This window comes from Equus quagga, chromosome 9 (assembly GCF_021613505.1).
Source record: "Equus quagga isolate Etosha38 chromosome 9, UCLA_HA_Equagga_1.0, whole genome shotgun sequence".
Classification (NCBI taxonomy): domain Eukaryota; kingdom Metazoa; phylum Chordata; class Mammalia; order Perissodactyla; family Equidae; genus Equus; species Equus quagga.
In genome coordinates this window covers 90,219,413-90,244,773 of record NC_060275.1, presented here as the reverse complement: position 1 = coordinate 90,244,773, position 25,361 = coordinate 90,219,413, and the positions used below count along the sequence as shown (strand labels likewise).

At 33.9% G+C, this 25,361-nt stretch overlaps 1 protein-coding gene across 3 annotated transcripts in view; it reads right to left on the bottom strand.

Moving 5' to 3' along the window:
- RICTOR (RPTOR independent companion of MTOR complex 2) overlaps positions 1-25,361 on the bottom strand; it is a 112,188-nt gene that overhangs the window by 69,351 nt on the left and 17,476 nt on the right. For all 3 annotated transcript variants that reach the window (XM_046671602.1, XM_046671603.1, XM_046671604.1), the window contains one exon: positions 9,769-9,866. In XM_046671602.1, the coding sequence (XP_046527558.1) occupies positions 9,769-9,866 (98 nt within the window). The remainder of the gene's footprint in view (positions 1-9,768; positions 9,867-25,361) is intronic.

Below are 25,361 nucleotides of genomic sequence, written 5' to 3'. Positions count from 1 at the left end.
TTTCATTAAGAACAATGATCTAATACTAGCTGCTTGCATCCTACCTGGATGACTATATACCATTTTAATCTAGTCTGAGTTTTGAAAACTGACTTTTATCTAAAAGTTACATAAAAGTTTCTCAAGTTATGTATTGAATCTAACTACAATGGATTAAAGAGAAAGTTGATAACTTAATTAGTATTGAAGAATCAGAAGGATTTCTAAGTGCTATTATTCTTCTTCCTCAGCATGAAGTTATGAACATCTCAACCATACAGAATAAACCAACCAAAATGACCAGCACATCTGCCTCTGTGAAAGGAATGGACCCAAGAATGTGCCTTTTGAAATAAAGGCACAACACTATAGCAAAAATCTAATGATGTAGGTTCACTATCCTATTAGTAGGATCCTTGTAAAATTTCCTATCCAATTTCTTCTTTAGAGGCAAAAAAAAAAAAAAAGAGTTATTCCAAATAGAACAGAGTAGGGAATAGGAATAGAGCAGCTCTCAGCTACTGCAATATTTTCATAGCAGGGAAGGAGACTATACAAATGATCACTTTATGTGGTTGGAAAATGTTGTGTAAATAGGTAAATAGGCAAAACAAGCTACAGAGCTTTTGTTCATAGGTCTTTATCCAAAATGGTTGTACTGGTATCCTGATAAAATCCTTAAAATTCTGAAAAATGATAGATAAAGAAGCTTTAGATTTTCAAAGAGTATGAAAATTTTTTGTTATTTTTCCTGTTTTGTTGTACAATGCTGTAAGTACTTAAAAACTGAGAAAGATAAGAATTTTTTATACATAAATATAGATTTAAAATAATAATCTAAGATTTCCTAGGCTTTAAGACAACAGAAAAAAAATTCTACACCTCTAAAAAACTAATTGCATACCTAAAATTAAAAGTTAAATAACATATTAGTCAAAAATATTTGCAAAAATATGACAGGCAAAAGGTTAAGGCCCTATATCACTTTGATAAAGCTGCTGTAACAAATACCACAGATTGGATGGCTTAAAGACAGAAATTTATGTTTTCATGATTCTGGAGGCTACAAATCCAAGATCAAGGTATTTGACAGAGTTTCTTTTTCGTCAAGGCCTCTCTTCTTGGTGTGTAGATGGCTATCTTCTATGTCTTCATCTGGTCTTTCTTCTGTGTATGTCTGTGTCCTAATCTCCTTTTCTTTATCAGGACACCAGCATTGGATTAAGGACCACCCACATGACCTAATTTCACCTTAATTACCTCTTTAATTACTGGCTCTATCTCCATATACAAACACATTCTGAGGTACTGAGGGTTAAGACTTCAATAAATGAATTTTAGGGAGGCACAATTCAGCCCATAACACTCCACTCTCACCTAGTAAAGTAATACAGACAGGCCCTTATAACATGAAAGGTCTAAGCAAATTGGGGAAAGACTTTACAGAAGAGGCAAAGAAAATGTATGAAGAATTTACTAAAGAAATAAAATTGATAAATAAACACAATATATTTCCTGTTTCCTTACATCTGAATCAAATACATCGAAAAATGCCACTTCAAATAAAGCTTACCAAATTGGCAAGAAATTGTTTTTTAACATAATTATACCAGATAAGAAAATACACTGCTGATGAGATTATATACTGAAAACATTTTGTAAAATAAATTAGAAAAATGCACCAGGATCAGGACTTACTTTTTGGTAATTTATATTAATAAAATAATCCAAAATGTAAAGTGGGTTCAAGCACAAGATGCTCATGACATTATTTACAATAGTAACAAACTGGAAACAAAATGTTTATAAAGGAGGAAACTTATGCAGCTGTTAATGTTATATAATACTTAAACATGAGGAAAAACATGCATAACGTACCGGTAAGTGAAAGAAAAGATTCCAAAAAATACATATTTTTTAAAAAGATATACACTTTTTAAAGACACACTTTTTAAAAAGTCTATACATCAAAATTTCAACATTAAAAATGAAAGTGCAATCATAAGTCATTTATTTTCCTCTCTGTGCTTTTCTGTATTTTATAAATGTTGACAATGAATGTGTATTACTTACATAATCTGAGGGCATTTTTATATAGCTAGTATTTATGAATAGTAACAGAAGTAACATTATTTGACCATTAATCTTGTCAACCCTAATACTGGAATATTTTTGTAAATGCAGCCAACTAAGGCTTAGAGACAGTAATAAGACTTCCCGAGAGCACAAAGCTACTAAGTGGTATAGCCAGAAATCAGTCCAAACCAGTCTGAGTCCAGAGCCCACCATGAAATATCTTACTACAGTTTGCATTAAAATTATTTACTTGGGACAGGGGGCGTGAATTGGATATAAAAAAAAGCATAACTGAACATTACCATCTTACTTCATTTCTCCAGCTTCAAAAGTGATATGAATCAAGAGTCTGGAGAACTGCACTCTGGCTATATACACGTAAAAGGAGTAAGTGAACTTAACTATTATTTTTTCCAGAACAGCTAACTAAAAATACACATACAAAAATTGCCCATTTCAAAGAATTAAAACACAACAAAAACACTACACTTATCACTGCTAAAAATAATTTAGTATTTATTTGAGATTCCCCAGACATTTCAGATTACTAGCATTGTCATTGTATGGTACCATATACTAATAAAAAACAAAAATATGGACTGCTTATTTGCTTGTTACGATTACTTAGAGCTTGGACATATTTTAATTCATAAACTTAATAGAAAAATGAGGCTTGGAATTTGTTTATATCAACATATAAAATATTGTGCTTTTAAAATGAGAAAAATGTTACTTTCTTAAAACAATGATTTATATATACCAACTCAATTTCTAAAATGGCAGTATTTCCATCCTTCTGCTACAGTAGTAATGGAGGTTAACAAAATGAAATGGTGTGAAATCCTAGAAATAAAGTATACAAAGACTTGTCCTGTCAAGGGCTGGTTTCTCCCCTCAGTGTATACTTGGTTCTCATTTCCTGCATTATCTTTGCCAGATATCCTTGTAGAAAACTACAGATTCAGAGAAACATCATTTCCAAATTACTCACCTTCTCAGACCACAAACTATTTAACTGTTCACCATTTGCTAGAGTTAGCAGTTTTGATGAAAAAGTAAAAAAAAATTCAAAGTTATTATTAATGATCTCCAAAAAACAGACAGAATTTGCAAAGTATTTAGAAAGGAGTATCATTTTCTGCTAATATCAATGCATTTCAACTGCAAGAAACGTTTCTGAGAAAAATGTCCACTCAGTTGGAAACTGGAAAATCACAAGTAACAACTAAAAAGAACAACTTACAATGAAACAGCATATTTCTCATAATCAGTGCCTATTTTCCAGAGAGTTATATATGTGAGGGCTGTGCTTTCTTTCAATGGTGGTTAAATAATGCTTCCAAGTTGTTTCCAGAATTATAGAAGAGGGCCTTATTTATCAGTCTTAAATGAAAATATCCCTTTTGAATTAGAATTATCCCAAGCAGAGATTAAACTTTCTATATGTAAACAATCCATATATATCAGGAATAAGAAATTAGATAAGACATTAATAAGATTCCGAATTTTTGGTTATCAGAGAAATATTATACTTTCATTTTTCATCAATAGGAGTTCACCTATTATAACTTTCAAAATATCAGGAGTAAGAATAGGTTATTTTAATGCAAAATTCTTGTAGTGACTGACTCACTACCTTACTAATTATCTCCTAATTTAAATAACCAAATCCTAAAGTACAAATCAAACCCTTTCACTCTTACTCTAGGAAAGAGGCAGGCAGAAATAACAAGCATGCTGAATTGGTGAGTTTAAACAATGAGGATCTCATCCTGCCTCAAGTACTGATTGAACTACTAATTAATCTTCAATCACTAGGTAGCAGTTTCTTCACTACTATCTTAGCCATTTCTGGTAACTTTCTGTCTCCCATCTAAGTTATTAAAATGTAATATGCCTGTCCCATCACACAGGTTTATTATTAATATAACAATCCTTAATAGAATAAATCACTGATTATTTGAGAAATTGTTAAAGACCTTTCAAAATATAAGAATTAGCCTCCTAACAGTCACTTAAAATGCTAAATTACTTAGACATCGAACTTTCCACTGCTCCACATCCCATGTGTTTTTACGACTATCCGTCACAATGCCTAGCTGAATTCGGCCAAATAGGATCAGAGTTCCTGTAGAAGATGGTAAAGAGGGCTACCTTCTCCTTTTATGACTGAAAGCTGCAAAGAGGATGTATCTTAGTCATATGGAAAGTGTGTGAGAATGAAACTACCCTAAAAGAAAAGAGTGCTGAGAAATGGAGAGACAGAATGTAATTAACATTTTTTCAATCCCTGGGTATTATGCCCAAAATTAGGACCCAACGTTGTTCTTCCTTATCATGAGAGCAAGTAACTTCTTTTTTACTTTTGCTCAGTTGAATTAAGTTTGCTGAATTTGTTACTTATAAACCAACTTAAGCATTCAATATCATCAGAAGCCCACAATTATTTTATGAGCATAACTGTTAAATTCAATTTTTTATATAAGCAAAACAAACAAAACACTACTACATAATATTTTAAAATGGAGTAAAGGTTTTGATAACATGTCACTGGTTTATTTTGCCATGTCCAATGTCAATCAATCTGTTATAATTAATCCATATGACTTTCTTATAAATACTAAAATATTCAAAAGGGGCTATCAACAATATTATATTCTGACCAAGTTAAAATAGAAGTCTAAACCGTCTCTAGGTAATAAAAATGTCTGAGATGCTTGTTAAAATTATTAGGTTTTTAGAAATAAAATAATCAGTTAACACTGGGCAGTTAAATGCTATTCCAATTTTACTCATACTGCTCTGAAGGTTAAATGAATAGTTGTCCTAAATAAGTAACAAACAGAAAAACCTACACTTTAAAAAAAAACCATCACAGATTAGAATTCCACAGCATGGTCTTTTGAGAGGGCAATTTAGAAGGACTTTATTTAGTTGTTGTTTTCAATATTCATATATTTATAATATTTTAAAAGTATTTTAAAACAAAAAGTACAAATGCTCTTGACTAAGTAATCACACTTCTAAAATTCTATCCTGCACAAAAAAGTACACAAGAGCGTTACTAATGCATTATTTAAAATAGCAAAAAGAAGTAGAAAAAAGTTCTATTTTTTAATGGTAGCATGATTAAATAAATTATAGTCTATGTATATATGCATATATATGTATATGTATGTACATTTGTATACATATACATATATGTGTATGTATGGATATACACACACACATACATCTGTCCACATAAATGTATGCAGCTCTAAAAAAACAGGTGATCTACATTTGTAGAAAAGGAAAGGATTCTATGATACACTGGAAGTGGAAAAACACAAACTATAAACCAATATATCTCATTAAAAAAAACCTTTGTGTGTACACATATAACAATGGTAAATATTAAACACTTCCTTTTGTTTAGCTCATTTAATTCTCACAACTCAGTGAAATATACAAAGGTGTGCACACACACACACACACACACACACATTTATAATTATACCAGAGAAGGACGAATACTAGCGGTTACCTCTGGAGAATGGCATTTTTGTCACACTGGGTAGGTGTACAGGAAGAGTATGTGAGTGAGGACTTTCACTTCTTATCAAATATTGTTCCATATCATTTCAATTTTTTATATTTAAGCTTATACTATTTTTGAAGTTTTTAAAACAACAAAATAAAGATTCCTTTGGAGCTTTTAACTTAAATATATGAAACTAAATACAGGAAAAGAGAATTTTTATAATGTAAAAGTTTAAATATTTTCATCTTTTAAAAACCGGTATTTAGATTATGAGCATGTTGTCAGTTTTAAAAATAGTAGACTAAGATTATATTCATCAGCAGTCTGTTGTACACATTACTTTATCTAGTGAAATGATGTCAGAAAGCAAGTATGGGTGTGTGACATTCACATGGTTATAAGATCACATCACTAGCACCCTCTCTTCACATCTTAAAAGGAGGTTTAATTCTGGAGATGAAGTCCACCCTATACAATATTTCAGCCCCACTGATCTACTAAATTTACTTAATCCTAACAGCTGGACTTATATATAATAACAAAACAAACGCTAGTACAACAAAAACTCATATTTAAAATGCAAAATCTTCCAAACGTAATATAATACCTTTAATTAAACAACTTACATGCCAGGCTTTGAGGTAGAGAGGAATATAAAGGCAGGAAAATAAACACTACATATTTCTTGTGTTTAAGAAACTCAGTTTAATAAGATAATAACCCACAAAAAATAATAATAATAACAAAAGAATAGAAAAATTTAGTATACACATAGAAAACCTGTTATGGGAACACAGAGAAGAGTGACTACCTCCCTCCTAACTAGTCTAACTAACTAACTACTCTCCTGACATCATAATTATTTTTCTTGATTTCTTATTCTATAGAGCTATTCTTAGAGATTTCTGAGAATTTCTAAGTTTTATTTTATAAGGAAATGAACTTCAGATTTTATAGGAATACTGGCTAGGTTTATTAACCTAGCTCTCCAACAAAATGGAATTCAAAGACACATTATATTATGATTAAATTCAGTAAGCAATTATTTTGTGCTAGGCATTTGGAGAAATTTTATCATAAAATCCACAGACATTTATTCACAGCAGCAGTTTTTAATCAGGGACGACTCTGTCCCCCAGTAAACATCTGGCAATGTCTAGAGACATTTTTGCTTGTCACAAGCAGTGCTACTGGCATCTAGTGGGTATAGGCCAGGGACACTGCTAAACGCCCCACAATGAACAAGACAGCCTCCCAAAACAAATAATTATCTGGCCCAATATGTCAATATTGCAGAGGCTGAAAAACCCTGTTACAGTAACAGCTTACCAATCTGCAACTCAAGCTACAGAGTCAGCCCGAACCTAGAAAACTAGCAAAAAATACAAAAGAAAACAAAAAACAAATCCCGGGTAGAAAGGCACTACCCCATCTATTTGATCTAAAGCTCATGCTTTTCCTATTACATTACCAGGCAGCCAAAATAGATTCTATTAAATCCAACATTCATGGACGTCACCAATGGGATAGCCCCTCAGACCCTGACTCAAGGTTTAGTCCCTCATATTGTAGACAAATTCTAGTAAGCTTGGTTATCTAGTTTTTAAATTCATAAATAATTTAAAGCAGCAAATAAAAGGGCTGCTATAAGTTGTCACCATGGCCAGAGGGAAGTGTGATAATTATAAAGAAAAGACATGGCAAAACAAAAATACAAACATGAGTACAAAAAGCCCAAAAGCCTAGGGCCTTCACTACAGAGATAATCATTCTATACTCTACAGCACTACTATGGGGGAAAGGAGGGAATGGGTAAGGAGGAAGGAATGAGGGAAGGAGAGACCAGGAAGAGAGTAGGGAAGGGTGAAGGAGAGGAGATGAAGGGGAGAAAGTGGAAGAAGTAGAGAGGGGAGAAGAAGAAGAGAGTGGAGAGAAGGAGAAAGGGGAGAAGAGAGTGAGAGAGCACAAATCAAGGACAGACCAACTGGAGGAACAACTTAGTCAAATACTGTGGGAAAAAATCAAAACAAAGACAGAAAAACAAGAAAATGGAGGAGGGAAAAAGAGAGGGGGAGGAACAGACCCTAACCCAAGAGAGCCTGGGATCTAGATAGAAATAAATGGGGAATAGAGAAGGGAAAAAGAAAGGCATCCAACAGAGTCCTAGAAATAGATGTTCAAAACATTCCTATTCGAAAAAGTTCTGTATGCACACTGTCCACTATGGTTGGTAGCTACTAGCCATAAGTGGCTATGAGCACTGGAAACGCGGCTAGTCTGAATTGAGATGTGCTATAAGTGTAATATACATACTTGATTTCAAGATTTAGTATGAAAAAATGTTAAATATCCCATTAATATTTTATATTAATTATACCAAATGATAATAATTTGGATATACTAGATTAAAGAAAATATATTACTAAAAATAACTTCACGTTTCCTTTTACTTTTCAGTGTAGCTACTAGAAAATTTCAAATTACATATGTGGCTCACATTATGTTTCTACTAGACAGTGCTGCTCTCGATTTTTAAGATTGCTTTAGGAGCCATACTGGTGCCAGAGCAAAATAACAGAAATCACTGCCATTCTTACATCCATCCCCAACTTTCAGAAGATGTGGAACTACATATTTAGGTATCAACCTGATTATGATGGGAACCAGGAGTTCAAACAGGACATAAACCTCTACTGAATTGTTTTTAACAGTTAAATCTAGGCCAGTGAGTGGTAAGACTTACTAGAGTCAAGAATGATGAGATAAAACTGAGAAGTTAAACAGAAGGCAGGAAACCAGGAGATGTAATTTGCAACCTTGGAAAAACTTTGGGTCTCAAAGACTTGACATTATCTGATTAGCACATTGAAAAAAAGCATCTGAAGATTTTTGTTATATTCATAAAAATGAAAACATACATAGGGATATTTTTGAAAACCCCTTCTCAAGGACCTATTCAATGTTTTTGAAAGTTGTTTTAAAAAACTCACTTTCTCATCCTCATATAAAATAATTTCCTCATCTGTCATATAAAAATAAATGCCAGAATATTTCAAAAGTTCACTAAGGAAAAATAAATGCATATGTGCTTGCTTTCCTAACCATGAAACAAACATCTAACCTATTTTATATTTATTGCACAACACATACAGAAAAGACAACTTTGTTACATGGTGACTATATTCTCTTCCCCTTTTATTTCTGTGAAATATAATCGAATCCAAGCCACAGTCCAATTACTAGACAGCACAGAATTCAACATTTTGGAAGGATTAAAACAGTGCCATTCAAATTTTAATGTACACACAAATTCACCTGAGAATCTTTATTAAAATGTAGATTCTGATTCAGAGATCTGTGCTGGGGCCAAAAATAGTACATTTCAAACAATCTCAAGGTGATGCCCAAGCTACTCGTCTGTGGATCACACTTTGAGAAGTAAGAGGTGAAAACATACAATTATTCCTACATTTAAAATGTAGCAGAACAATTTTTATTTAGTAAATTTAAAAGGGAAAAAAAATTTTTCCCAAAGGAGCCATTCTGTTTTCTATTTATGGCATCACCTCAAATAACAGCCATTTTAGTGTTTCCAAGAGTTGGCTGTCCAACATTACCAGGCTCAAAAACATACCAACCCATCTATCAAACTCGGGAATTCTTGGCTGCTAATAGAGATCAAGTCAATATTTATTTGGGACGAGGGCTCCTATGTTTATCTTGGGCTCTAATTGAGATCCAGATAATGGCAATAGAGCACCAGGGAAAGAGAGAGAAAAGCCTAATACTTCTCTGGGAATTATGGTTATGCCTATGAAATGCAACACACGTGTAATATGCATAAACATGTATTATACATTATCACATTAAAATGAGCATGCAAAGGCAAAAGAAATACATCATTACGTGAATAACAGTGAGGACTAGATTATGGACTTCTCAGTGATTTTTTTTTCTTTATTCTTTTCTGAACCTACCAAATTTTCTACAACAAACATATTCCATTATTCAAATATACTTTTTAATTTAAAAATACATGACAAAATCCCTAAGAAGCAGCAGAGAAAAGCACTGGTACTGAATGAATACTCAAGAATTTCTTGTTAATGATGGTTAAGAAGCATCTAATAAGTATGATAAGGAGCAAAGAATTTTCAATGATAATATTCATAAACATTCAACTTACTTACCTTAGTAAAGTTATTCAGATGGCCTAGCTTTCTCATATTTGATACTCCTTGCAATTTGGCCACATTTTGGAGAATCTCCCTTAAGTTATCAGAAGGTTCTAGAAGAAAAGATAAGACAATTTAACATAATTTTAAAAGAGCATTTTCCTAACCAACACATAAAGCATGCAGTATTAAAACTTTATAACTTTGGCTCTTGGTTTAAAGTCTTACTTTCTATTTAAAGTCTTACTCTCTATCTCAAATCCATCTACCCAGGTGACTTCAAAGGCCATGTGGATCATTCATTCAATGACCTACACATGTCTACTCCACTCATATCTATGGTCCAACTGTGTGTATCATCACCTGGAATTATTTGACCACTGCATCTTAAATTCCAATCCCAACTTTCACGTCTGGCTACAAGGTAGTAACAGGCACCAAAAATATTTTCCTATTTGGATCAACCAAAAAACTGGACAAAATATATGAAACTATAGTTTTCAAGACACTGGACATCAAGAAATAAAGAACAATGATCCTGAGAGATGAGAAATAAACAAGCATGTCCTACAATTGCCCCAGCTTACTGACTTAAAAGAGTTTCCAGGCCTTGGTGCTGAGACGAGAAAACCAGGCAAACTGTCTTGAGTTGAAGAGATAGAGGTCAGAGTCCAAGGAGACCAGAAGTGTTATTAGAGAAGAGAGCATTGCAGAGAGAGAACTCTCAAGATCCGCAAAGGGATCCCTCAGGTAATCAGTATAGCAATGATTGGTGCATGTGTGTGAGAAAATTGTCACTCAAAAGAATTAAAGGAAGAGTACCCTGTTTTCACACAGGACAGGGAGCAGTGCTTGTTCCTAAAACCCAGATTGAAAAACTTCGTAGTTCATGGGGCAGTGGTTAGAGTATTCAGAGAAGTCTTGGCTCAGTAGTGGGAAACAATCAGATATAGACTAAATATTTCTTTGATACCACCTAACAAATCTTCAAAACAAGTCTTGAAAGAATTAAACTAAGTAACTAAAGTGTGTCTCAGACCAAAGCTCAAGAAGATTTCTAAGAACAGAAAAAATATGAAGCACATAATGAGGCAAAATTCACAAAGTTTAGTATCCAGTCAAAAATTATCAGGCATGTAAAGAAGAAGGAAAACATGACCTATGATGAGCAGAAAAATTGATTAATTGAAAATGACCCAGAATTGACACAGATATTAGAACTAGCAGAAAAGGACATTAAAACAGTTTTATAACCATAGTCTGTATGTTAAAAACCTTAGAGAGAGGCATGAAAGGTGTAAAAAGCACTCAAATTGAATTTCTGGAGATGTAAACTACAATGTCTCAGATTAAAATACATTTGATGGGAATAACAGCATAATACTTTTTATAGAAGGTATTTATTTATAGATTTATCTATATTTATTTACAGATAAGAATTGCCAACCTGAAGACAAAGCAATAGAAACTATCCAAAATATAATAAAAAGAGACAAAATATAAATAAATGAAAAGAGCATCAGTGAACTGTGGGACTTCAAGCAGCCTAACACAATTACAACATGTGTAATTGCAGTCGTCAAAGGAAAGAAATGAGGGATAGAAAAAATATGTGAAGAAATAACGGATGAAAACTTTCCAAATTTGATGAAAATAAACCAATAAATCCAAGAAGCTCAACAATCCCAACCACAAGAAACATGAAGAAAATTAGACCAAGTCACATCACAATCAAATTGCTCAAAACCACCCGTAGAGAAAATCTTAAAAGCAACCAGATAAAAAGGACAAGTTACATACAGAGGAACAAGAAAAAAATGGATGACAGCAGATTTCTCGTGGGAAACTAGGCAAACGAGAAGAGTATGGTGTGACATCTTTAAAGTACAGAAAGATGGGGGTGGCCCAGTGGCATAGGGGTTAAGTTCACATGCTCCACTTCAGTGGCCCAGGGTTCGCAGGTTTGGATCCCAGGCATGAATATACACACTGCTCATCTCAAGCCATGCTGTGGCGGCATCTCACATACAAAATAAAGGAAGATTGGCACTGATGTTTGCTCAGAGACAATCTTCCTCAAGCAAAAAGAGGAGGACTGGGAACAGACTTAGCTCAGGACCAATCTTCCTCACCACCCCCCCCCCAAAAACACTGAAACAAAAAAATGCTTTAAAAATATAAAAATCATTCTTAACTCACTTACTTTACAAAAATGGGCCACAGCCAGATACAGCCCTGTGGTTGGAAGTTTGCCAACCCATGGAATAGAGTGTCAATTTCCTTAAGTTGCTACCAGCTATTTTTCTATTAATATATTCAGCATCCTATTTGTTTTAAACAAACAAAACCACAATCCAAAGAAAAAAAACAATATCACATTGTTGATAGTTTAGTTTAAGAGTCATTATGACTGCCTTTGAGATTTTTATCTGTTAACACAAAACTAAGGAACTGTTTGTTTTGAATCAGTGTTTTCCTCAGCAAATGAAACTTTGTAATTGTCCTATTTTACATTTAGCTTGCATTTGCCTACTTTGCTCCATTCTGTTATTCTGGGTATTGGCCATCACAAGCAAAAACTGGTTAGTGTCAAACCACTAAGCATACTATATATCCCAGCAATTTCCAATGACTTTGAAATTGCTACATACTGAGATCCTTCATTTGATTTTAGAGCATCTCCTATAAATTCTGGATTTTTTTTTAACTTCAATGAGATTCAATCTAATTTTAAGAGGTTTAGGATATGTCTTCATAATTAGTGACTCTTTGAAGTTATCTTAGAAGTAAAATGAAAACAGCTCATCATTGCATGGGATCAGATCTCATTAAAAAGAATTGCAAGAAACTACGAATAGGTCACCATTAGTATTTAGTAATACTTTTTGTTATAATAAATGGTATCTGTTTGGAGAGATTAAGGAAGAAAATTACAAATAAGCCAAGGGTATTAAAATGATTTAACTATATCTGAGAACTTTATAAAAATTTTATAACAACCCTTAAGGTAATATAGAACCTACAGTATTTACAAAGTCAGAGTTAAGGATCATTAAAGCCAGTGTGAAATTCATCTAATGGAAATATATAATCTAACTATTCTACATCAATTTATAATTAGGTTGTCAGGCATCAAACAAAAAGTTTCACTTAAGTGAAGACAGTTAATACTATGTAACAATCTGATAGGACTAACGGTTAAGACAATTAGCATGAAAAGATACATTCTTCACAAAAGTTTGCAGACTTCTAATTATTGCCTATTTTCTAGGTACAAATTGATAGCAGACATTTTTGAAAAACTGCAATATTGTTACAAAAATAAAATCTCATGTCTGAGTTCATTCTTTCAACAAGTATTAATTAAACACTTATTATTGTCAAGTACTATTTTAGGTACTGGTAATACACCAATGAGCAAGACAGATCCTTCTTTAATGAAACTTACATACAAGTGGAAGAAAAGTGACAATCAGCAAAAACAACAAAAAACTCATGCACACAATTAGAAAATTGCCAGATGGTGAGAAGCCAACATTATTTCAAATGTTTGCCTAATGAGTAATGATATAAAGTGAACTTAACACACTATAATGATGTTCTCATTGTCAATCCAAATCAAAATGAACCAGTCTTTCTCCTTCCTTCCCCTCCTCACCTCTTTCCCTTTCACTAATTATCAGGAATCCTCAACTATAGAAGAGTTTCAAAGTTTCTTCATAATATATTTGCTGAAAGACAGAATATGTTTCCTCCCAGAAACTATGTTACTTCCCAGACCAATTCAAAATAGTATTAGGGCCATTTTAGACACGAAGTACTATGTAAGGCTTATTTGCTACAGTGTTCCTATGGAAAACTCTAACTTGAAATATGAGGTTAAAGTTCCCCCGGTAAAGGAAATGAGAAATCTCTGGTTTCTTCTTTACCTGATGGATCAGGAGCCTGAAAACTTTTTCTGTAAAGTTCCAGACAGTATTTTAGATTTTGCAGGCCATAAGGTCTCTGTTGCAACTACTTAACTCTGCTGTTGTACCAGGAAAGCAATCATAGAAAATACATAAATGAATGAATGTGGCTATGTTTCAATAAACAGACCTGGCTCACAAGCTTGTAGTCTGCCAACTCCTATGCTAGATAGTTAGAACTTATACAAGGAAGAGTAGTGAGCAAGGTGAGAGCAATGCGGATTTTACTGGGGCGGTGGAGATGGAGGAGAAGTCAAAAGAAATTTAAGGAGAGGTTTGTCTCTCTTTATTTCTTCCTACTCTTGCTAAATGTTTCCAACTTAGCTCCCCAAAACTGTCTAATGTTAGTACTGCTATGTAAGAAGAATAAAGCACAAATGAGATACTACTAGAACATTCTCTCAGAAGCCTTAAATTTTAGGAAACCTACAGCTGCATAAGGGAAAAAGAAAAAAAAACCGCGGCTAGCTGACTATGATGGCCAACCATTCAAATGCAAGGAAGCAAAACACAAAAGAACTACTAGTATTACAGTAGCTCTTTTCCTCTTATTGTGTAACTTTTTAGTCCTAAGCGTGTTCCTGATGAATCCCTCTGGAAGTAATGAAATAACTGCAGTCAACTCTAAATATCCAGCAATTTAATATTACATAAACACATACACATATACATAGACATACATACATACATACAGAAAACCACCAAGAGAAAGCTACAGTAAATAAACCTTTTCTCTGTCTATATCTATATGTATGTCTACAGACATACATTATATTTATATTCATTCCCTCTCTGGCTTAATTCTCTGTGTATGTGCACAGTACCTAGCCCATAACAGATATTCAATAAATAGTAGCAACAGTAATTAAAAGTTATTATTTCACTAGCAAAAATAATTTTTATGGATCAATAATAATGTGAAAGTTATGTAGTTAGACCAAGCAAATGTTTAACTCACACATTAGTGTCTAAATGAATGCATTTTTGTTATGTGTTTTAGTGCGTTACTTTTATGGAGCCAAGTTTGCTCATTTTTAAAGTAGAAACTGTCTGGCCAGGTGGTGTGTGGTTAAGTTTGCGTGCTCCACTTTGATGGTAGCCTGGAGTTCAGCGGTTCAGATCCTGGATGTGGACCTGTAATACTGCTTGTCAAGCCATGCTGTGGCGGCATCCCACATACAAAAAATAGAGGAAGACTGGCACAGATGTTTGCTCAGGGACAATCGTCCTCACCAAAAATAAATAAATAAATAGAAATAAAGTAGAAACTTTTATCACCTTATTTGTCTTCTAAAAATTTCAAAGAGGAATTAGGAGAGCAGAGCTGAACAATATTTTCTGTGATTTATTTGTGAATACACATGAACAAATGCTAACAACCAACAAACTAGAAAAACTGGGTGCATAAGAATTAATATAATAAAATTAAATATGACTACACAAATCTGATATGTACGTAATTATATCTTTAATATTTTCGATGATTACTGTAAGCAGATGTAAATGATTAAAAATACATGGAAATTACTATAGTTGATATAACCTTTGCAAAAGCCAGCAGCAAATCTCTCTTCCACCAGCAAAGACACTGGGAATACATCTTCTCACCCTTACCCACAGGGTAAGAAGTTGAGGAAGCACTGCTTCAAACTCTCTAACATTTCCTCAAAATCTAAGAATTATTAATATCAGAGTTATATAATTCAGTAGGGAAGGATCTATCCCAATGATGGCATCCTGGGAAAACGGCCTTCCTTTTACCTCTAATGCAGAGGAATTCAGAACTTCCCAGGAGAGCCTATTCCATCTTTGGATAGAGTAGTAGAATATTTTTTCTTATACGGATATCAAAATCCACCCCATTGTAATTTTCATCCATTTTTTCTGGGGTGACCATCTGGAACGCAGAACAAGTATTATCTTCCTTCACACAATGAAAATAATCCTGTTTCCTCTCAAGCAACGATAGCAGATAATAATCTTCTTTTAATTATTGGTATATTTTAAATATAAATACTGTAGTAGAGATGGGCAAGGAAAACCTATCAATCAAATACTACTGCAAGTAAATCAGTTTAATTATAATCGTCTTAAATGTTAGCTTTATCATACTAAAAACTGAACATTTTCAAAGAGATGCTTTAGAAGAAGGATGGACATGAAGCATTTCTTGAGAGAGAATGATCTGGATAGGGGCAGGGCTACATGGACAACACGATGGCACCAGACTTCTTCAGCCTGGTATGCCCTTTGTCTCTCTACCCAACTTGGGGGAAATCTTCATTCTTTAGAAGTTTGGCTCAGCCATGTAAAGGTTTTCTCTAACCTATAATCTCCCTTCTTGAGGTTCCCATGACACATTCTTCAAATTATTATTGCAGCAGTTATGACAATAGATGTCTGATCTGCCTGGGTTCCAATTTACACCCATTGTGCCAGTGTAATTATTAATACCCCCCAAAGTATCTCAGGTTGTATTATAAATGATGTGATCACCATAAGCATAGATAGTTAAACTTCAACTAATGTATGTAAGGTTTCCTTACAACTAGACCTGCTATCTCTTTTTCTCAGAGACTGGAAGAGAATAGCTTTGTTGGGTTCTTGTTCCAGTGTCCTACTCTTATAATAACGACAGCAGGAAGAGGTGAGGCAAGTTCTGCTGATCTGTAACATTTTAAGATTGTCTTCCCAATAACCCAGGGTTCAGATTTCTTTTCCTCCACTTCAATTTTGGATTGTCAAGTTACCTTATTTTACACTTTCTTCTTTCTATTTTTACAAAAATATATCTTCCTTTCTATAATTCCAAAGGATTGCTCATTTTGAATGATTTCAAGGGAAAAAGGCTTATATACTAATGGGAGGGAAAAAAGGTCTTTGTTGAGGTTTATCATTTCATGCCTTTGATTGGATAAATTCAATGTGACATCTACCAGTTCACTAATGTAATTGATTTAAAATTCTATGAGCAAAAACCATGTCTTTAATTGGTTTATTATAAGCATGTTATTATATAACTATAAGATACAGACCAGGATTGACCTAGGTATAGAACATTAAACATAAAGAAAATTAGCTGAAAACAGTTAATCATTCATTTGAATAGAACTTCTATTTAAAATTATATGAATATATAATCTTAATAATAAAATTATATATTCTATAATCTTTATTTCAAATGATTATTTTAAATAAGTTATAAATTAAATTGATATAAATGGCTTAAATATTTTAAAATTAAACTGTAAATGATAGGATATTCCTCCAAAGTTCCTTTTTTTTAATGACTGGCACCTCAGCTAACAACTGTGCCAATCATCTTCTTTTTTTTTTTTTCCCTTCTTCTTCCTCCCCCTAAAGCCCTTAGTATATAGTTGTATTATTCTAATTGTGAGTGCCTCCGGTTGTGCCATATGGGACGCCGTCTCAGCATGGCCTGATGAGTGGTGACATATCCGTGCCCAGGATCCAAATCAGCAAAACCCTGGGCTGCCGAAGCAAAGCACGAGAACTTCACCACTCAGCCATAGGGCTGGCAGCTCCTCCAAAGTTCTTCAAGAAAAAAATTATACCACTGACATTATATAGCAGGAACATAGGTTTCCCCTCTAGATTGTATTTAGCCATTTTATTATTTATATAATTAAAAATATAAATATCTTCTATAAAGGATAGTTTTGATCTATCCTGGGGAGCAGCTTTATATTTAGATTTCTAAGTTTTATTTAGTTGTATACTTCAGTGCTCACTATACGCCACACATTGTGCCAAATACTAGGTGAGAAATATGAATAAATATATGATCTCAGCCCTGGAGATAAAATTAAATGAGAAAAGAGAGGCACATAAACACTTAATACAACAGAGAGGTAGGTAATAAATACCATGGGAACAAAATAAAAGGAGGGTGCTTGATAGAGACTTCACTAGACTGTAAGACAAGTGAGGGCAGGAAGCCTGTCTGTCTTGTTCACACATGCATCCCCGGTCTCTTACACAATGCCAGGCACATGGTGCGTTCTCAATAAACAGTGGTTGAAAGAAAGACTGAGGAAGAGAGTGAGACAGTTGCTGTCTGGGGAAGGAATGACATGAGTAATGATTCTTGATCATAAGCAATTAGTCTTGGTAGGTACATAAAATGGCAAAGAGCAGTATGTAAAAAATATGGAAGCATAAAAAAATATGGTAATTTTCAAGGAACTCAAGGAACATGAAGAAATTTCATATTCCCAGAAAACAAGATGATAAGGAATAAAGGAAAGTGGAGCTATATTCCAATGGCCTTATAAGATATACTAAGAAACTTAGATATCTTTGGGAAGTGGGTAATTATTAAGGAAGACATTTATGCAAGTGGAAGGCATGATCAGCTCTGTGTTTTAGAAAGACAACTTTGGAAAACAGGCTGCAGGGCAGGAGAAAGGGAAGTCTAAATAGAGGTTACAAAAATCTTCCATGCAAGCAACTTCATCAATAATGGATTAGAGATGGGAGGAAAAGTAAAGGGAGGAATCAAAGATGAATCTAGGTTTCTCGGTTGGGTAAACTGCTAGATGATACTATTTACTAATAGGGAATCCTAGAGCAAGTATAGATTTAGGAGATATTTCTTACCATTTGCAGTAAGCGTGTGCACCCAAAACACACAACAACAACAAAAAACATCTTACAACATTAAATGTTAAAATGATGAGACAAAATAATTGGCTATTTGGTCTGCATCAAAAACTGACTTATAGATCAGAGGTTTCCAACCTTGTGTTCTTAAGAAATACATGTTCTTATAAGAAATACTGATTCCAGAGTCAGGTAAGTGTAGAAAGTGACCCACAGGAATTTGCATTTATAGGAGTGATTGTTATACACACTGAAATTTGAAACATACTATAAAGACTGCCAGAATGTCATCTAACTAGATTCTGATAACCCTTTAGATGATCTGATCTGAACTCTAGAAGAGATTAGAATCTACTCTATGAAATATGCTTCATATCATTTTCAAATAAGAATACGTTTCAATATGAAACAAACAACACCTACTGACACAAAAATAGTAATTACTAATACATACAGAGAGTCTACAATATTGTGCATATCTAATATTTTTACATGAATAATGTCTTTTAATTTCAACACCAACCATATAACGTAAGTACTACTATTTTCACCTCCATGTTAAGAAATGAGTCTTAGATTAGTTCACTTGCCTAAAGTCATACAAATACCAGACATGGTAATAGGATTTGAACCTAAGCAATCTTGACGGCACAGTCTACCCTTATTCCCCAATATTCAATTACCCTACTGTCTACCTCATTATACTGTCTTTCATAGGAGAATGTACCTTCAGAGTACATACCAGTTTGTAACTATACATTTATTTGCATGATTATTTGATGTTTATCTCCCTACACTGTAAGTCAGCTTTAGTTCACCACTGTGATAGCATCCTAATACTCAGAACATTGGTTGATACACAGTAACCACTCAAAAAACATTTACTGAATAAATGAATATACTATTTAGAAATAATACATAAAAATTTTAAAATATACCAAACTCTGTTTCTTGATCTAGGTGCTGTGTCAATCTGTGAAAATTCACTGAGCAATACACTTATGATATATTCACTTCTCTCTAGGTGTAATTCAATGAATAGTTAAAAAACAAGAAAAAATATTTTCTGTTATATTATCAGATATTACAGACTACATTTATTCTACTTTTATAGTAAATAGAAATTTGCTACTTTAACTTGACTTTTCACAAGCCGGCATTTATTACAAATGAAATCCCCAGGATAGAACTGTGAATATTAAAATATAAGAATTTACAATGGAAATATTATCTTATGATTAGTTATAATAATGACAGCCATAGGAAGACAGACAAAAAAGATCACGCTGCTTTAAAATGTATATATTTTTCAAACTCTGAAGACCAAAAAAAATTATTCCCCCAAAACCTATCCAAAACATCCTTCTATTACTTTGAAGAGGAATGTCACTTTCTAAGGTTAGAATGAACTGGTTTAATACAATTAACAATGTAATTGCCTTGTCCCATTCAGAACTGTCAAATATAAGAATTTTTAAATGACAACGCCGATGGGGCTGGCCCTGTGGCGCAGTGGTTAAGTTCGCACATTCCGCTTTGGCGGCCCCAGATTCGAGGGTTTAGATCCTGGGTGTGGACATGGCACTGCTTGGCAAGCCATGCTGTGGCAGGTGTCCCACATATAAAGTAGAGGAAGATGGGCACCAATGTTAGCTCAGGGCCAGTCTTCCTCAGCAAAAAGAGGAGGATTGGCAGCAGATGCTAACTCAGGGCTAATCTTCCTCAAAAAAAAAAAAAAAAGACAACACCACCTAGGAATACAAAAAGGAAGAAAAAGGGAGAAGGTTAAGCTTGCTCTCCACCTTCAGAAAATCACTTTCCTGTTCCTTCTCTGTCCCATCCTCCTTCCAAGCATTATAGTTACTTTCATGGCAATGTTAAAAATCATGTTCCCAGGTTGCACTAGTCGGATAAAGAACTACGGCCTAACTTTTTACCTTGACTAATAATCCTCTAACCATTCTATCATCACCAATTTTTATGCGGTAAGTAATTTGTGTATTTATAAAGATCTTCTGGTAAAGGTGGCTCAGATGTTTGAAGTAGACAAGAAGAGCCGCTTGATAGAAAAGAAAGTATGAAGTGCTTTCTTAGAATTCATCTCTTTCTGTTTTTCACAATAAAATCAGAGATCAGTGGAATGCTTTGGCTTATGACACTCACTATGACATAACTGTAGTACAGAATTGTAACCAAATTCACAAAGCACTTTTACTTTGTATACAAGAACAAAGTATACACAAGTACATACAAAAAATATACAAAAGCCATTCAAAGAAATCTTTGTCATGACATTTATTTTAATGTTATTTTTTCTGCAGAAAAACAATATGAAAAATACACTCTGCAACTAGAACATCTTCTAAGATAAAAATAACTAAAAGCAATTACTATATAAAGATTACAATCACTGGATGTTCTGCTAAAATTTCTGTCTTAATCATTATATTTACAGAGATTTGTAAAATCATTAGGTTTCCACAGTCCCCTAATTAGGAATCTTTTATTATAAGAGAAAAATTCTGCTTGTCTCTGAAACAATTCACTATGTAAATGAACTCTATAAAAGAACAGAACAGCTGTGCCTAAAGGCTGAGACAATTAATTGTGATATACACCCAGCCTATCAGAATTATTTAGAAGTTGGTTGTACATCTTGTTTGTACAGCTACTTTCATGTTTCTGTTTTTCTCTATGAAACTGACTATTTATAGTTCAGATCATTTGTCTGACAGGTGGCTTCCATGAACGTAATTAAGGGCTTCCCTCTTCAAAACTAATAAAGAAGCAAAGGGTACAAATAATACACTTTGGCTGGAGGACACTCAATTTGAATGTGGGTTAAAAATTTGAAAAAAAAAGTTTATTACAATGTTATTTTCTAATCTTTCCTTTTGTATTATTGACTCCACATCTTATTATCTCATTCCAATACTTCTATCATTAATTATTCACTATTCCTCATTGATCTCAGTCTTTCACTAGCTTTTTCACCTGTCTTTTAAAAAATAGGCTTCTGCCCACTGTTTCCTATTTTTGAAGTGACAGTACTTCTTTCTTTTGCCAAATCTCTCTGACATTCAACTTAATTCTTATATTGTCATCTCCTAAACTCCATCAGATATCTAGGCCAACATGCCATTAAAGCTATTCTCCTCAAGTTTACTATTTGCTCAATGCAAAGGCTTTTCTCAGCTTCTCAAACTCTCCGAATTTTCCACTATAGTAAGGGGCAATGCCAACCAAATCCATCTTCTCTCCCTTGTTTCTGTAATTACATTGGCTTAGTCCTCTTCACAACCATTTCTCACTGTTCCTTGTGTGTCTCCCTTAAAAGTTTGTATTTGAAGACTGGCCCTGAGCTAACATCTGTTGCCAATCTTCCTCTTTTTTTTTCCTTCTCCCCAAAGCCCCCCAGTACATAATTGTATGTTCTAGTTGTAAGTCTTTCTAGTTGAGCTATGTGGGACACGGCCTCAGCATGGCTTGGTGAGCAGTGCTAGGTCTGCATCTGGGATCCGAATCAGTGAAACCCTGGGCCGCCAAAGCGGAGCACACAAACTTAACCACTCAGCCACGAGGCCAGCCCCCATAATAAAATATTTTTAATAAAAGTCTGATAATCTCAAGTGCTGACAAAAGTATGGATCAAGAGCAACTTTTACCTCAGTAGCATAGTGGTTAAGTTCATGCGCTCCACTTCGGTAGTCCAGGGCTCACGGGTTCAGATCCCGGGCGTAGATCTACACACCACTCATCAAACCACACTACGGTAGTGTCCCATGTACAACAGAGAGTCAGACTGGCACAGATGTTAGCTCAGGGACAATCTTGCTCAAGCAAAGAGGAAGATTGGCAATGGATGTTAGCTCAGGGCCAATCTTTCTCACAAAAAAAGAGAGCAACTTTTACACATTGCAACTATGAGGAGATATATATATATATATGTATAAATAATATATATAAAGTCATAAGCAGTAACCCTACACCAAGTTGTACAATCTAGAGAAACTTATGTATGAGTACCAGGACTCATGTACAAGACAACGTATAAAATCATTGTTTATAATAGCAAGAAACTACAAACAACCAAAATGTCCATGATCAAAAGAATGAATAAATAACAATTATTTATTTAACAACACTTGCCCTCTGGACTTTCATCTAAGCACTTGCCAGACAGTACGCTAGGGTCTTTGAACAAATTTTCTCATTTAATACTTATAATAACCTTGCAACAGGCACAATATTATATCCCCTCCCACAAATGAGAAAACTTAGGCTCAGAAAATTAAATAGTATGTCAGATATTTCCCGGCAAATTATGGAGCAAGAATGTGAATCTAGATCTTCCCTACTACAAACTCAGTTTTCATTTCACAGTAATAATTAGGAATGTAAATTTTCAAAAAAAGGAATGATATGCTACTTTTCTAAGCAAAATAAATTGATATTACAAAAAAAATTTCACAGTATTACAAAAGAAAACTGTAGTTAATCCAGACCTGCAAAAATTACCAGTAACGCCTGAAATAATGTTGTTTCACATAACTTGTAATTCCTATTTTATGTGTCCACATGTGTGTAAACGTACAATAAAACGGGGAGGAGGGGAGTTTCTGACTGGTTTATCTCAAACAACCTGCTTAATATTGTCATAAGTCTCCTCAAAGTACGAAAACAGCCAATCAGCCTTTAGTATATAGAAAGTCCGCTTCTTTTTTTTTTACAAGTCTCTCTACACATTAAGTGATCTCTAAAGTTTCTGCCAACTCTAAACTCTAAGGGCTTATTCAGCTTCAACGTTAAGGTTCCACACCAGTAAACTTCAACTACACTATTTCATAATCCATGAAGCCTTTCTTTAGTGCAAAGCCTGGCTTACTAAAAATGCTCACTTCAGATCAAGGGATAAATATCAAATAAAGAAATAACAGTAAAAGTTAAGAATCACATGCATGCTGCTTCTGGTGATTAAACTTACACAACATATTAAAGTGTTCAATTGAGTGTTAGATTACACCCAAATACCTTCATCTACCAATTATTTTTTCGAAGGCAGATCATTAGTCAACATTTTTCATAATCTTTCTCTTACTTATTTTAGACTATTACAACGCCCTGATGCACCTAACCAATACTTTCTCTGGGAAATGCTAACATTAAAAAAGTATGATACAATTTAATAAACAGTTAAGTCCTCCTTCTATTTGCTAAAAGAGCAAAACATCCCTCAATCAACAAACCAAAACCCAGACATTATACAATTCTATTTGTTATGGAAAAACAGGTTTTAACTCTAGGATCAACCCTAGCGCTGCCACGGATACTACAGGAGGATTATGAAGCCCCAGTGTCACTCAGAGGAAAGTGTCATGATCCCGGAGCAACCTCTGCCACAGCAGACACATTCATCTGCCAACGTTAAAGCATGATTTTACTTTTCCAAAGGTACAAATGTGCTTATACTATAATTTCTTTAAAAAAATATTCAGGATCCAGAATATAACCTGGCACATAAAAAAAAAAAAAAACCAAAATAACATTTATTAAATAAATAAATGTTCATCCACAGAATTAAAAGGCAAAACTAGGTAAAAAGTAAAGGCTTTTAGCTTGAATAACCAGCCAAAAATCTAGATACTAAAAGAAAACAGATCGCAGGGATCTCATTCACTAAAAAAAATTAGAAAAACACAAATAACAATCTTAAAAATATGTACATAAAAGTTGTGAGATAAGACAAGATTATTCCCAAAAATTTGCCTATGAGCCATTCTGCTTATTTATCACAGCTCATATTCAGAATAAAAATCAAAGAACATCAATGAGAATAAAGGTAACATTAACTTTACCCACTCTTCTATTTTCCCTTTTTCTCTATACTTCCAATGATAGATTCAACATCTAAACGAAAGCATCTAGCAGCAGTAGCAGGAAAGTAAAATGAACAGAACTATATATATGGAGGTCACCTCTCAGCCTCCTGATTTGTTGGTCAGGCATAACTATCCATCCAGTCTACAGCTTTTGAATGACATGCAACTAACTGGAGCGTCTTTAAGAGCAAGGTCTGATTTATCTTGTAATCTCAGCCTTGAAACTTCTGAGAACTTAGCAGAATACTCTGCCTATGGTAGACACTCAATAATTAACTGAATAAATAAATGAATGAATACAGCATTTCCACTCACAGTGACAAAGAATTGTCATTAATGACAACTCAGGCATTATTTGGTAATTCAAACATTAAAGTAATTAGGGTTAGACATACATAGCTTACAAGGAAGTGACTTATTTTAATACAACCATCATTTCTACAATGTTGGTTTTGCACTTTTCTCTTCTTGAAGACAATATTTAAGTCTCATGAGATTCAAACTGGTTATAAAGAGAAAGGATTAATTCATTCCCTTATTCATTCCATTAACACAGATTTAATGACATGTGCCATGCAGAGCCTTCTCCAGGGGCTACAGTCAATTTTCCACAGAGGAGCCAGAATACTCTTTCTAAATAATCACATAATGTTACTCCCATGCTTAAAACTTTCTAACAACTTTCCTTTGCAAAAGTACCACGATCTCCAAATTATTACTTGCCTATCTCTGTAGCCCCATATTCTCCACTCTTCTCTCACTCGTCAAGCACTAACTGTATTGGTTCTTTCCTAACTCTGGGCCTTTGTACTATATATTCCTTCTACTTGGAACACTTTCCCCCTCCATTTTCACCCGGTGCCTCATTAGTCCTGAATCAAGCAAATATCACTGCCTCAGAGAAGCTTCCTCTGACAATTCCCGCAAACATCAGTGAACTCTCTTTCACATAGCCAATTTTACATTACTCAGAGCATTTATTAGTATTTAAAATTCTGTGTTCACATGTTTATTGTCTGCATTTTCCCCACTAGAATATAAACTCAAGGGCAGAGACTCAATCTTTTCCACCACTGAATCACCAGCAAAAAGAACAGTACCTAGCACGTAGCAAAGATCAATAAATATTTGTCAACTG